Here is a 17,163-nt window from a genome sequence, read left to right on the forward strand (position 1 = left end):
AGACTGAACTCACCTCTGTCTGTGGTCCGTGGCAGCAGAGCGTTGCTGTCTGGTGAAAGACTGTGATTTCCGGTTCACCGTATTGTTGTTTTGTCGAGACAACGCGGAAAAATAAGTCGACTTCTCGATAAACCACTTAAATTAACTCATTATCACGGCAAAGCGAAGGAAATTAAAAAAAAAAGTATTTGACCATGTCCTTGTAGGACTTCCTTACTTTTTTATACTTCTTCTTCTTCTTGGAGCGAGCTAGCGCACTTCCGTTGTGGATTGAATTTGCAGCATTTTTCTCTTGCAAGTGTTTTCTGTGTTTGCAGCGCGTTTGCACCTGTCGGCCACCGTACTGCCCTCATTCAAGAGCAGCTGCTCAGTTTGACCGAGCAGCACAGGAGACGGTCCGCCTGCTTCTGTAGTGCTGCCACGTGCACGTGTCATGCTGGAAATGCAATAAACGCCTCAGTGTTTTGGTTTCTGCGACGTCGGTTGTCTTCATCCCGACCGGAGGTTTAATATTCAACATGGTGAAGACGCAGCTGAGACTCAGATTAGGGCTGGGTGATGTCTCAGCAGGACAATGACCCAAAACACACAATTAAAAACACCCAAAAATGGCTAAGAGGAAAACATTGGACTGTTCTCAAGTGGCCTTCGATGAGCCCTGACCTAAATCCTATCGAACATCTTTGGAAGGAGCTGAAACATGCCGTCTGGAAAAGGCACCCTCCCAACCTGAGGCAACTGGAGCAGTTTGCTCATGAGGAGTGGCCAAATTACCTGCTGAAAGGTGCAGAAGTCTCATTGACAGTTACATTGCAGTGACTGCCTTAAAATGTTGTGCAACTAAATTAGGGCTGGGCGGTATATCAAGTTAATTCGATTAATTCAATTTTATATTTTCAATCGATGTGAAAAATATTAAATCTCAACATTGAGTTTTAATTTTTTTCTGTCCCTCCGCCATTTTTACCGGACGTGTGTAATACACACAGTCGCCACATCAGGAGGACTGGCGCTGTAGCACAGACTACAGTCAACATTCTCTTACAAATGACAAGAGAAGAGTCCCTCCCCAGCCAGGGACAGAGAATGCTCGCTCTCCCCCGCCGATCGGATCTCTCCCGGCGCCACGAGAATTCCACACCGTGGCGCTTTTAACGGTGAAACACGTCCGTTCCTCATCTTCTGCCGTAATGCACTCGGCTGAATTATCAGAAAAAAAGGAAAACGCTGATATAAGCAGGGGCGGCTCGCCACTAGAGGGCGCCAGGGCGCAGCCCCACCACTCTCACCTCATTATCACTCATACTCAAAAAAAATATAAAAAATTAAATAATATATTACAAATATTATGGAGTGAATGTTTATTTTTCTATGAGCATAATAAAAACTATATAGGGAATGATGATGAATTTGGCTGTTTCATTCATCCGTGTTGTCTGATTAGTGACGTAAATCCAGTTTCCGCTCTGGGGTGCAAAAATCTTTGGCTTCTCATTGAAAGTTTGACATGCGCAGTAGCTCCTCTTCAATACAAGAGACAGGGCGATTTGGGGGCGCACATTTCATGCGCTCACAGCTGAATACAAAGGGATTATTGTTGTACCACCACCCTCACGTCATGGGAGGCGCTGACATGTAGCCGACAGACAGATCAAAGCACGGAAGTTGGAGACGATAAATTGGAGATGCAGATTCCCTAATTACTCACTGTGAAGAACACAGAGGCAGTTTATGTCAGCTGGCCAAGAAACGCCGCACACTGGGTCCAATTGATCTTCAGAGAGTAGCTCCAGAGGTGAGCTAAATAGTGTAAATGGTGTACACACAATGTTTTTAATACTGCTATATTGTGAGGCACACATCTTAATATAGGCCCTCCAGAAAATAATAATGTACTTTTATAGAAGTGCTATGTTAATTTGCATTGTTGACATAAAATTAACACATTTAAATCATAAAATAAATAGTTTATCATCATTGAGAAATTTGCTTCTCTCAAGGACAGAAAGGCAAAATTTATGTACAAAAAATAGTAATACAAAAGTATTGTTGCCTTTTGCACTTGTAATTTATATAAATACAATGGTTTAATTCTTGAGTACATGTTTGCTTGCTTTTTTTATCTTGGTTGTTTTGTGGCCATAAATTAGGTTTGTTTGAAAGAAATTCTGTGACTGCAATTTTCCTTCTGACTTTGCATCTATCTTAAATTTAATTCAAAATGTTTTAAAAACTCTTAAATTCATTAAAATTGACAGAAACCCTGTTTTCGGCATATGCCTATTTTGGAGTTATCGCCCCCCCTGGAGAAAACTGCACCAGCCGCCACTGGATATAAGGTACAAAATGAAGTAAAGAGCGCAAATATGATAAAAGTGAAAATGAAACTTAAATCGCGTGCTTTGTCGGTGCTTAACATTGATCTGTGTGGGATTTCAATGCAGTGCCCATGCAAGTGTTCTTGTTAAAATTACCTCAGTAATAACGATATTGCCTACACAGTTAAATGCTGACGTTTTAGCATTCAATAAAATATCCTATTTTTTGAAAAATGTGTAATTGTGTTTCTTTACACAGAAAAAAATCGATTAAAATTGTTAATCGAATTTCAAGCAAAAAAAAAAAAAAAAAAATCAACATTAAATTTTTTGGCTACATCGCCCAGCCCTAAACTAAGTATTAAAGGCATATTCGAGCATTCTCTACCGATTTTGTACAACATGGCCGATTTGCCATTTTTGGAGCACTGCGCATGCGCAGCTCCCTCCGCATGAGGACTGTGGGCAGCGCGCACCACAGCTACATGTCAGTTTGTTTACATCTGCGCAGCTGGATCATCGTCTTTCCGCACAGGATTAAAGCACATTTTTAATCATGCCGGACTCTTCTTCCAATCATACATAAGAATACGATCTGTAAAGTAGTGTTTATGCAACAGAAACACATTTGAATGGGATAATAAGCGTGTTACCTGTCCAGCAAGGACAGCAGAAAGGAATCTCCGAGTAAAACACGCGTTTTACCCTTCTTTTCTATGGCCTTTCTTCTATCCTCTGCCATCTCAAACAACAACTTTTTTTGTGGCTAGCCATCTTCGGAGGCGTTCGCAGGAGGAGCAAGCCGCTTCTGAATGAGGTGCTTTGGTCGCTCCCGCTGCATGTCACTTCCTAAACAATGCTCTGCGCATGCGCGGCTCGAAACCAGAGCGCGCACAGATGCGGCGACTCGACATGATATGTCATCACGCAAACGCGTTCCCACATTGATTGACATTATGACTGCCCAATTAGGAACTGAAACCATACAATTCTGATTGGTTCTAAGGATCTTCCAGTATACCTTTAAGTTAAGGGTACCATCATTTTTGTCCAGGCCTGTTTCATGAGTTTATTTATTTATTTATTTATTTTTAATAATTCTGTTGAAGCATGGTTGAAAAACAATGCCTGACTTTCATTGGCTAAATTTCATAGAATTTTTAATTCAATTCTAATTGTTTCCATGACCACTGTGAATTTTTCTTTCATTTAACGAAGGGTACCAACAATTTTGTCCACGTCTGTACGTTAGGAGTGTCTCATTTTACCAAACTCAATCTTGTGGATTTAAAGCTCTCCTTTCCAAGGTAAAACCACAATAAACTGCATTGGTCTTTATTTTGCACCACTTTTCTAAAACAAACGCTGTGACAAACAGATGTTTTTGCAAATGCACGGTGGTCTAATGAAAGGAGATATCACTGCAGGATTGCTGCAAGGTGGCTGCACTTCCGCACATGTGAGGGTCCATTAAGTCTTTTCAGGCGTCCTTGAGTGAGGCACTCGTCGTCCGAACGCTCCAGCGGCTGCCAGCAGTGGAGCACCGGCGCTGGTTGACCTGGACAGCTTCCAGGGAGTGTGCTGCAGGATGATCAAGAGGGGCTGTGTGCATGAAAAAAAAGAAAGAAGCATTTTCTGGATTGAACATAACTGATGGTGTTAGGAGGATGAAGTGGTGGAACGGTGTGGGGAATGAGTCAGTTTTCTCCGTAACACCTGTTCAGCGTAGAAGCCTTTGGAGATCTGCAGCATGAATATTTTATGCCGGCAGCTGGTTGCCATGTTTATGCATGTGCGCATGTGTGTGCGTCCTTCAGTGTGACTGGGTTTCTGTCCATGTCACACTTTGTGTGCAGCAGCCATGGACTAGTTCATCAGTGATGAAGGCTTAAAGTGTTGTTGTTGTTTCTCTCTCTCCGCTGATGACAGAACAAAGGTTAGTTTATGTTTCTGGGTGTTTGTGTTGAGTATTTGGAGAAGGTGTGTATGTGTGTGTGTGTCACCAATCTACACTGAAAGTGTGTCACAGAAGCTTTTCTCAACAGTAGATAATCTAATTCCGCTCAACTCCTTGTTTTATTTGGTTTTATTCCAACTTGGCTCCAATCATGATTTTTTTTTTTTTTTTGCATCATTTTCTCACACAACACAAATCTACTGTGAAATGTACAATAAATGATCCCCACATGAAGTAGCAGGTGCTGCGTTCATCCAGTCCGTTCAGTTTGTGTCCCATTAGCTGGTTTGCTTAATTAGAAGATAGTAGCAGCGAAGCTCAGGGAGATATGCAGATGTGAGATAATGAGAGAGACAGGCAGGGAGGAAGACCTCATAGATTTCCTTTTCTACGTCGTTTTCGCTGTTGGATTGGATCCTGATCCTCCCACCTCCTCCTCCCTCCTCCCTCTGTGTCTCCAGGCCAGTTAATAACAAATTAGAGTCACAGTGAACCGCACTCGGTAGAAACTTCCTTTTGCCCCGCGTACGCAAAACTAGAACTGCATATATCATATTCCAGCTTTTCTTGATGGATATTACGGTTGACACTCAATTGTACCCACTTAATTGTTTTAGTCTCTGCTCTTGTTATCTGGGAAGTCACTTGATTTAGCACTGCAGTGAATCAAGGAATGGGCAGCTTATTTAATCTTTTAAATTTGTTCTCTGTGCCTAGTTGGTTTTCTTCTACTCGCTCAAGACAGAATAAGTGGTGTGTTATACGCTTCTACTTTCAGTACGCTGCTTAGTTAGCTTAGCTGCTGCAAAATATCAGCTGCAGTAGTTGTAATTACATATGCAAAGATTGAAGAATAATACTCTCTTAACTTTTGACATGTTCAGTAATTCAATTTACAACGATGGGGTTTTACAATTTTAGTATTTTTTTTTTTTAAATCAAGTTCTCTGGAACTGAAGAGAAAAAAAAAACACATTCAGAATTCCCGACGTCTACAGGATCAGTCGAAGAATCTAAGGGTGTTCAGTGCATGTGTGTGTGTATGTGTGTGTCTGTGTCTGTGTGTGTGTGTGTGCTTGTGCAAGTTCATCTCATTGAGTAGATAGACCTGACCTGCAGGTCAATGGCTTTTACCGGAAGAGCTTCGTGGTCTGCGTGTGTGTGTGTGTGTGCGTGTGTGTGTGCGAAAATCTTTTGCAGCAATAAAAATGACAAAATGGAGGAAGAAAAAAAGTGAACTGTGACGGAGGAAATGAGAGTCCTGCAGGTTTGAGGGGAGCTGAGCTTCTTACTGTAAGCTGAGATGAGAGGCTGCCGTCATGAGGGAAGGTGCAGCTGTGTTAAAAAGCTGAATTGTTATTATATCTGCACAGTATTTCACAGCATTGTTCATGCGTTTAGCCATTTTCAACATAAATTTTGATGCTTTAAATAAACCGTCCTATAAATGATCTGCATAAATAACTGTGCAGTAAAAATGTAGTAAAAAAAAAAATAAAGAAAATAAAGAAAAATCTTAGTTGTTTGTGAACCTCTTTGGGGCCATAAAATAATACAAAACAATAAATACAGTTCAACCCAAATTGAAGAAAAAAATGTATAAACCCAAATATTAATATTTAGGTTTATATTGGACATTTAGGGGTTCAGCCAATAAAATCTGGGTTTATATTTTATTTAAAGCTGATTTACTTGCAATGTTCAATCTTGAGCTGACAAGGATTATTATTTTTTCATTTGTATTTCTGTACAGTTTACTGAGTTTGTGAATGATCTTTGAAATGGATCTTTGGTTGAACAATATTTACTTAGAATTCAATGATTTAACCGACAAAAGTGGAGAAAATATTGTCATGAATTACTGTATACTTGTGACATTAAAAAAAAAAAAATAACAGTATGCCTCATGTAATCCCAACCTTTTTCATTAGTCATCATTTAGAAATAAGCATACTCCTCAATACTTTTACAATCATTATATTGATCTAATCACGATGATGATTTGCTTTGAAGCATCTTAGTATGTTTCTCCAGGATGTGTCTACATAGTAAGGTGTTATCGACCACACAATATTTCAGAATACATAGAAATAATAGTGTATTAATGTGATCACATTAAAGGGTCAAAAATAAAGGGAAGCATGAAAAGAGATTATTCAGTATAAATAAGCAATAATTGGTTCCCATCATGCCATAGCACCTGGAGAGTGGGAACAGTTTGACCCAGCTCTGAATGGATGAAACAAACTGGAAAGTTGTGTTTTGCAGGCCAACTATAAATTAGAAGTGACTGTAGCTTTCAGAATTTATGTAGTATCACAATTTATAATCCCGGGATCGTGGAAAATTTTCAATGCTTTTCTATTTCTTGCCTGAGATTCAAAAAAAAAAAAACTGAACATGAAAAGCTCGAAATTACAATAAAGAGGGAACGTTTTAAAGTCGCACAGCTTTTTTACCCTCTGTTACATTTTCTGCTCCTGGGAAGTGCGACGTCAGCTCGTCTCATTTTCCTCCATTCGGAACAGACATTTTCAACTAATTATTCCACCATCCTGAGCAGTGACCCCACATCCCATGCGAAGTGACGGAGGCCTGAGCGGCGCACAGGCAGGAGTTAAACGCCCTGTAACTGGAGGTGACTCCTGCACGCTCATGCGTCCACGTACCTTTCAGCGCTGTGTTGTGACAGCCTTATCAGTCTCTGTCAGAGCCGTGCCTTTCAAATAAGGGGTCAGGACTCTTCGAAGAGCCCGAAGGCTCTCCGAGGGTCACGTGATGGCGACTGCTCATAAACAATGTCGGATGTTATCTGTCTGCATTTTTTCCTCGGCCTGCCGAGCGCGGTGACCAGTCTGCAAACAGATTGTCCCAAATCTTTGCTACTTAATGCAAATGAGAGCGGAGCTGCTGCTGCCCTTTGCTGCTGAGATGTTTTTCTACATTCACCCAGTGTGGCACTGTCCTCCTGAGTCCCGGGTGGCTTATTGCATTACCTGTCAGTAGCCACTTGCTGCTTTCTGATTGGCTTTCTCTTGAAGGGGGTATCTTTCTTCTCAGTGGAACCCGTTGGCTAAAGGTTAAGTAAGAAATAACTGAATAAAGACTGTCACTCTTAGTTTTTGCCTCATGCTGGTATGAGCACTCAGATCATTTTCCACTGTGAATTTAGAACATTACTTTCCTTTAAATGCTGTATAATATTTTTATTCCCGATCATTTCAAGAGCAGTGACCACGATCAGCATCAGTAAATATCAACTGAGGAATTAAGACTGACATAGTGCTGCCCTTCAACATGCAGCAGTTTCAGGAGGACTTTAATACTTATAACTGCATATTATCCTATTAGAATGTATTGATTTGAATTCATCATACAGTTAATCACAAAATCAGCATTGGAAAGATGCAGATGTTACTAGTAGATATTTAAAATGATTGTGCAGTGGAGCTCATCGGGATCATGGCTGAAAGAAAATAACTGGATTAAAGTCATAGTTCAAGCGAACATTATATGAAATGAGAAAAATTATATTTTATTCTATTGAGACCTTCCATATCATTGTGTAATGAATGTCTTTTGTAATGTTTTTTAAAAAATCTGTATTTTCCATTAACTGTTGACAGAATAACTGCAAATGGACACAGCTACTCCGTCTGTCATTTGAACTCCTCTGGTGTTGTGTTGTCCTCACAATGTTCACATATTTGGTCAGCTGTGCACGTTTGGGTTTTTCCAATGCTTTCACTGCAGAAAACATTTTTGGGGGATTTCAAAGACTGTCATTGGAGCGTTATGAAAGTAATTTCCTACGTAATGTCTCCAGTGCAAATCACACGAAGCCAGAGTCATCAGTTTTTAACCCTCCATCATGAATATACATTTCTATACTAACACTGAAGTGGAGAGAAACATTTTATGATATGACACCTCAAAATCAAATTGTCTTTTCCTTAAATTAATCACATTTACCTTAAAATGTGCTTTTCAGCTGTGAACTTTTTGTTTGAATCCTGGAGTTTTAAATGATAAAAATTGTTGGTCTTCAGCTCAGTTAGTCATCACAGTGAAGACGGATAAAGGTCCAAAAAACCTGAACTCGGTTTACATTAAGGAAAAGAAAGCCTGTAGTTATGTTGCATGCATTATTTATACACTAATTCTCTCATGACTCATGGTTTCCCAGTGGCCTCACACGGCCGGTCAGGGACGGTTAAAGAGCAGCGTTTGGTCCACAGGCCGTACAGTGCCCCAGTTTGGACCATCAATCAGCCCTTCAACAGCCGTACCTACAACACAACACATTAGAATAAAAAAAAAAGCTCATTTTTGTATTGTATCATGCGACACACTACTGAAGCGATTCCCCTCCACCTGTTACGACTGTCCTCAGGTGTGTTGAGGACTGGCTGCTTGTAGCCACAGTGAGGAGTCAGAAGTGGTTATTCAGTGCTGCGGCGCTGTTGATTAAGCTTGACATGATGAGAGCTGAAGAGCTGCGCGGATTAAAAAACTGCTGACTCCTTTCGCTCCACTGTTTGCTCTGCCCCTCTCCTCCCTGCTCTCTCCCGTCCCTCCATCCCTCCCTGCATCCCTCATTCCTTCAAGTGTCTCCTGTGATGTAGTTTAGAAAGCAGAGGGGTAGACAGGGACTCATTAAAATCACACAGCCCCCTCTCCTCTTCCTCCCCTATCTACTCCTCTTCATCTCCCTCTCGCCATCTTCATCAGATGTAATTATGGCTGCACAATGTAGGAGGAGCCTGCACAGCGAAATTAGACTTTCAAATCTCCATCCGCTTCAGCTATTCAAGGAGCGAGACCTACATTTTCAACGTGATCCGAGAGGGAACAGAAAAATGGGATTAGCATGAAAAATTAGGGGAGAGGAGAAGCGGGGAGGGCTGTGAAGAAGAGGAGAAAAATGGGGGAATTGAGGTTTGTCTGGCTGCAGCAGTGACTGTAGCCGCTGAGTTGACAGAACATGGGATCAGTAATGCTGTCAAGCTTAAAAATGCCAGGCAGCAAAGCAGGCTGGGACAGCACAGTGGGAGGAACTGCTTAGTTAGGGTACGTGACTGATGCAGACATTTCCCCCTCTCTTCTCTCCGGATATTTTCACATCTTCCTCACAAATTCAAGGAGCCACCTTGCCCTGTAGCAGCGGATCAGAAAATGTGGGGTGAATTAAGTAGCGGGCGGGGTAATACAGTGCATTTGCGCATTGCATTGTGGGAAGAGAGGGGAACGAGAGAAACGCTTGAAACGTGCTGAGATTTACTAGCTTTGCTCTGGCTGCAGAGGAGCTAAAATAGCACTATTTATGGCAGCTGGGTTGCAGCGGTACGATGCGATGCTACAGTAGGACAGACAGGACGAGAGCAGGTTGACACAGCCGAGAGACGAGCTGTGTTTTTGCAGTCGGGAGAAATTAGAGAGCCGAGCAAGGTCCGGACACAAGGGAGTATCAGCTCTCATCTGTAGGAAGAGGAGGAGGAGGAAGGAAGAGGACGGAGGAAGAAGAAGAAGAAGAGGAGAATGAGGAGGGGTGATGCTTTATTCTTATTTTTAGATGCAGAGAGGTGTTGCGTATTCATTTTGTCTGGCTGTGTGTGTGTGCCTCTAAATGTCTGTGTCTCTCTAGCATCAACACTTGATTTCTATGCGTACCTGTGTTTAGCCGTGTGGATTGATTTGTGTGTGTGTGTGTGTTTTTTGTGTGTGTAGAGAGAGAGATGTGTTGCAGTTTTAGCTCACCTCTCACTCAATGTTGCAGTCAATTTGCGGTTGATTTAGCTCTCTCTTCGTCTATTTCGGGTTGATTACCACCTTTCTCTCTGCTGTTTTTGCTTGCCCTGCGAAGAAAGATGGACTACTCGTATGTGCAGCTTCCACATGCATTCTCTCTGCAGCCTTGAAGTTGGACGGATGCACTGAGGCCATGTAGTTTGGATGATAACAGAGCATCCTGTCTGAGTCAGCAATGATATTGAAGTAATCAATTCCAATGAACTTTGAAGAGGGGATGAATCATTGAAATGGATGTACTAAAAATATATCACCAAAGCAAACTCATTGCCCCACTCAGTGTACATGTTGCACTGCCAAGCGGCGTTCTAACCCTCATGCATCACATTTGATTTCCACGGTGATCTCAAAAATAAAAAATGTATGAATATTGATTTCATTCGTTGAATTGCTATTCATTAACAGGTTTGGCTTTAAATACTTCTTACAGATGTAAAGCTGGGCTGAACTGGTCTGAGAATTTCACACTAACGATTTTTCCAGGGGAAAAACTTCAATCTTACAAATGAATGTAACTGCATGTTTGTCTCTCTTCTGTCCGCAGGTCCAGGAATGGCTGTGTCTGAATTGTCAGATGCAGAGGGCTCTTGGCATTGATATGACCACGCCTCGCTCAAAGAGCCAGCAGCAGATTCACTCTCCTTCCCATCAGGCCAAACCTATTGTCCAGCCTCAGCAGCCCGCACCTCAGCCAACACAGCCGACGGCAGCAGCACAGTCCAAACCTTTGGCACAGAGTCAGCCCACCCAGCAGCAGCAGCAGCAGCAGCATCACCAACAGCAGCAGCAGCATCATCAACAGCAGCAGCAGCAGCAGCAGCAGCAGCAGCATCCCTACGGCCAGACTCAACCTTACTCCCAGGCCCAGCCATACTCCCAGGCCCAGCAGTATCCCCCGCCTCAGACCCAGTCATACCATCCAACGCAGCCAGTTTCCCAGGCCCAGCCTCAAGCCTCTCCAGGCTTACAGAGACATCAGGGCCCTGGCGGCCTGCAGAGTCAGACTGGCCCCTCTCAGCAGGGCATGAGGTCTGATCCATACTCCCAGAGAGGTCCTGGAGCTACAGGAACTGCTGGAGGTCCCGTAGGAGGCCCAACCCAGGCAGGCGGTCCACGTATTCCTCACCCAGGAGCTGTTCCCCTCCCTGGTTTGACCAAGGCACCCTCTCAGCCAGATTTGGGCCGTGGTTCTCCAATGCATCAGCCTATGGCCCGGCACCATGACCAGACGAGAAGTGCTGGATCCTCCCCAGCCCACAGACCTCAAAGTCAGCCTGCTCCTTCTGCCCAGGACGGTTTGACCAAGCTGTTTGGCTTCGGGGCATCGCTGCTCAATCAGGCTAGTACCCTGATCAATGTTGACCCCCTACCAACGGCCTCCACCCAGCCAAGTCCAGCAAAAGGGAAGGTGGTGTTCAGCAATGCAACTCCAGACAATAAGCAGCAACAACCAGGAGCAGCCAGCGCCAAACCTTTTGGAATGGGTGGTCTTCATGCTCCCGGCCAGATGGGTGGTCCTCATGCTCCCGGCCAAATGGGAGGTCCTCATGCGCCGGGGAAAATGGGTGGTCCTCATGCGCAGAGCCAAATGGGAGGTGTTCATGCTACAGGTCAAATGGGAGGTCCTCATGCACAGAGCCAAATGGGAGGTCCTTATCCACCAAGTCAAATGGGAGGTCCTCATGGTCCAGCTCAAATGGGAGGTCCCATTGGTGGACCACATGGGCCAGGCCAGAAGCAACAGCAGCAACAGATGTCACAGCAGCAGTCGCCTGCTCAACATCAAAAAGGACAGCAAGGGCAACAACATCAGCAAACCCCGACTCATTTGCAGAAAGGGCCGCAGAAACAAGAACCCGTGCCAGCGCCTGTGGTCGCGCCAGAGCCCGTGAAGCCCAAAGTGAACTGTCCTCTTTGTAAAACAGAGCTGAACATCGGCAGCTCCGACCCTCCCAACTACAACTCCTGTACGCAGTGTCACAGCCAAGTGTGTAACCTGTGTGGCTTCAACCCCACGCCGCATCTGGTGGAGGTAAGCTAAAAGAGTGTGTGTGCACTGTGGCGTGTGAAGGCAGATGCATTCTCAAACATATCTGCAGTAGGTACAAAATGCTTTTGCACATTTATGACAGAACTGTTCTCACACACCCATACGCTAACTTGCACTGCTGCCACAAAGGCTTCCTATCAGCAGAATACTTTTTTGACCTCTTATCTTTCAAACCACTCTTTAACATCTTGTTTAGGATTAACCAACAAAAATGTCGATGTCTAAATGTACAACAGTAGAAATCACCGTAAAACCACACTGTAACTCTTGTATCCCTGGAAATGGATGTGGAAACCTTCCTTTCATATGCCACAATGTAGTTGTGGTGTCTTTTTGGAACCAGAACAGACACACACACACACACACACACACACGCACACACACACACACACACACACACACACACACACACACACACACACACACACACACACACACACACACACACACACACACACACACACACATCACTTGCCAGACAATCGATGCCATTCAGCAGAAATAGAAAATGCTATTCATTCCTGTGTCAATCCAGTTCAACATGAACTACTCATCTTTCTTTCTCCCTCTGAGGACTTCATTTATTTCCAGACCTAGAATTTATTCTCAGCTTGTTTTTTTTTTCTCACTTTGATGGCATCATAAACCTTTTCTTGTCTTTTGAACAACATTTTGGATTTTTGTGTAACAATGGGGCCAAAGTCAGACTCATTCCTACTGAGTGGAGATTCAATTCAGAAACTGGGTGGGAACATCTATGAGGCCATGTCACTAACAACAAAGTGAACCATTCAGTATCAAAGTAAACAGCTTCTTTATTTTGACCCTCAAATCATTTTCAATTCTGAGAGATGCAATATCCAGAAATGAAAATGTTCTGATATATTCCTCAGCAGAAAGACAGACACTGTCATACTTCAATAGACAAGTGAAAGTTTGGACTTCACAAACTCCTTTAGACTGAAAAAACAAGAGGAAGCTGCAAAGACAAAGGTGACTTTAAAAGACACAAGAGAGCTTAAAATGGAGATGGATGGTGGCTGAGAAAAGGTAAGGTATTAAAGAAAAAGGCAGAAGTATAGGGAATGAAGAGGGAACAAGGGCAAATGCTCATTGAGAAGCAAAATCACAAGACACAGACATCCTTTTCTGTCATGTGTTCTTTCTTTCCTCCAAAGTGCTTTTTGCTCATGGTACAATGGAGCAAGTGTGAAGGCCGACTGCTCTCTCACCACCTCTTTATTGATCCAGATGCAGACTCAGGGCTGAAAAGTTGACAGAAAGCAATAGATAAAAGAGAAGAATGTGGGGAGGAAAAAGACATGAAGGATGCAACAAATGCCATAGAGGGATTCTATAAGGACTAGAAGGAAAAAAGGATGTAGGAATGAAAGTAAACAGGCAAAGAGGGATGCAGTCAGTCGGTCAGTCGAGCACAATATGAATAACTCGCATTTTATTTCCTTTGAGGCATCGACGGCGCCTTCAGGGTCTGTGGAGAGTACATTTGTTCATTGCACTGTACTGTAATGTGCTGTGGCCGCCTCGAGACGGACCTAGAGATAATGCACAGAGTTATATATAACTACCTTTACTCCAGTGAAAACCACACACACACAGCGAAGAGAGGCAACGGATCAAAATGTTATTTAGACCGCGAATAATCACCATTAACTGTCGTATTCATGCAGATCTGTAAAGACTTCATATGTAAGGAGCATGACTGCGAGTGTTTGTGTGATGTGGGTTGAAGCCTGCAGCTGTCTGGAGGTGAATGAATCAAAAGAATGGGGATGGTTAGTGGACCAAATAAAGGGAAATCGACGATAGTATTGTGTTTTTCGAGTCATCAGAAAATAAGGTGCCCGAACTGCACTGGCAAAAAAGGATTTAGGCACAAACACATGGACAAGGAGCTAATGCTGCAGGTTAAATCTTTAGAAACGTGTGGGAAAATAACCAAATATGTCAGGAACTCATGGAGAAAAAAAGATGGCTGGAGAGAGGTTTGGAGAAATGCAGAGAGGGAAAAATGAAGGTGGAATAAATACAGAGTGAAACAGAGGTGGAAACAGATGGGAAGAGAACTGCGGATAAACGAGGAGAAAGAAAGCAGACATGTAGAGCTGACTCACGTGCAGCGTCCAGTCCAGAGGGAAGACACACACACACACACACACACACACACACACACAAGGCAAAGACAACAGCAGGTTAAGTAGAACAGTCATGAAATGAAAGTGAAAAGACCATCCTGAAGTATCATGAAGCAACGACTACCACTGAAGGAGTGATGCATTAGATTTTTCAGCGGTTAACTTCATTAGCTTAATGCTTTGCCCAAAGAAATGTGGATTTTGTTCGGGCAAGGTGTCAAGTCACATGCTCAGCTTATAATGCTGCAGTGATGCATCAGGGCTGCGTTAAGGAATTAAGTATTCTCTTGCATTTCATAATATGCAGAGAAAAAGCTGAAAGCAATTTTAATATAGTGAAAATCTGAGAAGAGCATTGTGGTATGTTTGCTTCCAGATGTTCAGCCTAATTAAAAAAAACTTTAGTAAATTTTAAAGAGAAGTTTGATTTCTCCTTTCAGACTATCCAACATGGTGTTTATTTTTTTAAATTGCAACTTATTTAACACATTTGTTTGATTTATGTGGTTAAAATAGGTCAGGTCAGGTCAGTCAGAAAATATGAATGAGCTCTGGTTTACATTGCAATCATGTATAAGCTCTAGTTTAAAAAATAATAATAATAAAAAAACATCCAAAACTTTGAGAAAAATGTGTCTTTTTGCCAGCACCAAACAAAAAATTACCAAACCTTGCAAAATGGTTTGACACCTATCCATAGTGATACAGAGATTATCGATGCCGGGGCTGCTACACTGGCTTTGAAGAAATGCAGCAGCCACGCTGGGGTTGTCCATTATATCTCAATTGTTATTGTCATATGAGCAAATTGCAAAAAAGCAGTTTTGTGTGAGTTAATGCAAATTTATATAGCTACCATAAGCTTAAATATGAGTGGTGAGTGCAACAATTCACAAGTAATCCACAAAAAAATGTAATTAACTAAATAAAAAATATGTTTAATTGACAAGACCTTAAAAGTAAGAAGAAAAAAAAAACGACCAAAAACAACCAAGTCAACAAATGTTCCAGCTAGTGTGAATTAGGGGCAAGAGAAACAGTACTGTTGCTTGAACAAAAAAAAATCCCAAAGCACAAAGACAACATCTATTTTAGTGTTTTTTATTTATCCCAACTCATATTACAATCGAACAGCAACATTTGGCTCATACTGTATTCTGCAGCCAGCATTCTGGTCAAGCGAGTGAACTGAGAGCATCTCTTCAGGGATCGAGCCTCATTATTGCTCCAGAGCAAGTTAACCCTTGAAATCTGAAGAGGATCTGCCTGTGGTATTTCCTCCTCTGACATTCTGACATAGGAAGCTCCATGTGTTTTGAGCTAATGAGCACTTTGTATGTGATCACACTGTGAATCAAAACTCTCATTAGCGCAGAGGTATTATTGCAAAATCACATGGGTCAAAGGTCAGCATCGCAGTAAATGGAGCCAAATTGACGTCGTTCGGTCCCCGGTGGAGGAAAATGTCCTCCTCAACGAGTGTTGTTGTTGTTGGTTTTTTCTAACAGGTCACGATGCACTGAGACATAACACGAGCCGGTGTCTTCAATGAAAAATGAATGTGTCTTACAAAGCACAGCAGATGAAACAGGAGCAGGAATGCTGTGTGAGAGAGAAACATGGAGGTGGTGCTTGCTCATTTTATCAATAATTTAACAAAAGCTTTTTTTTGAATATATATATAAATAGCTGGGGCGATGAAATATGTAAAGGGAAGGCAGGCTGTCTTCATACAGAGAAGTCACTCAGTTTATTTTGCTTGCTCTTGTCTCTTTCTTCTCAAGTTGGGCCTTTCATCACACAGCATTCACAATTTTTGCATTTTATCCCAGCGTTCTTTTTTAGATTAAATGCTTACTTCAGCTTAAAAAAAAAGTCTAGATAACTCCTAACGGCCTCCTCGTGAAGACACACTTACTCAGATTTTAACATGCACGGACACTTGGGCAGGTGTTAGTGAATGAGTGAATGAGGCCATTTCTCCGTCCGCTCACGTCATCCAGGCTTTCTCAGCTGTCACAACAATTATTAGGACAAGAGCGCCCGGACCACCTGGACGTGAGTGGGAGCTTGTGTTTGTTGGTGGCCGCACACATCTGAAGATCACTGATTAGGGATTGTGACATATAATCTGTCGAGTTGTGTTTGTGCACGTGGTCGGAAAATCCCAACAGTAAGCCCGCTCAGGTGTGTTTATGTGCTGTATTAAATCTGTGTGTGACTTTGTGGGCCCACACACTGTGTCTCTGCGTGAGTCACTTTAACCTTGCAGAGACCAAAGTACATTTTGCACTCAGATCCCGGCTGAGCCACGAAAAAGGCCAACATTGACACGATAATCAGCCTTTGTTGAGTCTGGTTCGCTGTTTTCTGTCTGCAGTTCGTAATCTAGGGAGCGACTTCAGGTGTTTGTGGTGCTCACTGCGACAGCACTGCATATACACACGACTTGTTACGTATCTACACATGTTGGTCCTTTTGGAGACGCTCATTTTCATTCATGTGATTTTTTTTTTTTAGAGTAATTTGAAACTCACCCGCGTTCTTGATTTTGTGCTGAGTTGTGTTGATGAATCATTTCGTCTCGTGTAGCTCTCCTCATCCCTAAAACCACGGTCACATGTTTCTGCGTTAAAGCACACAGCTGGCCACAAACAGAGCTTTATGGCTCACTTTCTACTAAGCTTTCCCTGCACTGTTCCGCTCCGTGGAATTTGCATAACATGTAATCAAATCATGGCTTTTCGCGGTGAAAAGACCTGATCACTTGTTGTTGCTGCTGCTCGCATAGCGGAGATCACAGTCAAAGCGATTGTTTCTATATAAAGCGCTCTGATTGCTGCTATAGTAACCATAATGTCATCCCATTCAGAC

General features: G+C 42.7%; 1 protein-coding gene across 1 annotated transcript in view; it reads left to right on the forward strand.

The window, feature by feature from the left end:
- The window catches only part of bsna (bassoon presynaptic cytomatrix protein a), a 123,123-nt gene that overhangs the window by 33,260 nt on the left and 72,700 nt on the right, over window positions 1-17,163 (forward strand). The window contains exons 2-3 of the mRNA XM_030118562.1: window positions 10,628-11,648; window positions 11,733-12,115. Of these exons, the coding sequence (XP_029974422.1) occupies window positions 10,628-11,648; window positions 11,733-12,115 (1,404 nt within the window). The remainder of the gene's footprint in view (window positions 1-10,627; window positions 11,649-11,732; window positions 12,116-17,163) is intronic.

Source organism: Salarias fasciatus, chromosome 20, assembly GCF_902148845.1.
Source record: "Salarias fasciatus chromosome 20, fSalaFa1.1, whole genome shotgun sequence".
Lineage (NCBI taxonomy): Eukaryota > Metazoa > Chordata > Actinopteri > Blenniiformes > Blenniidae > Salarias > Salarias fasciatus.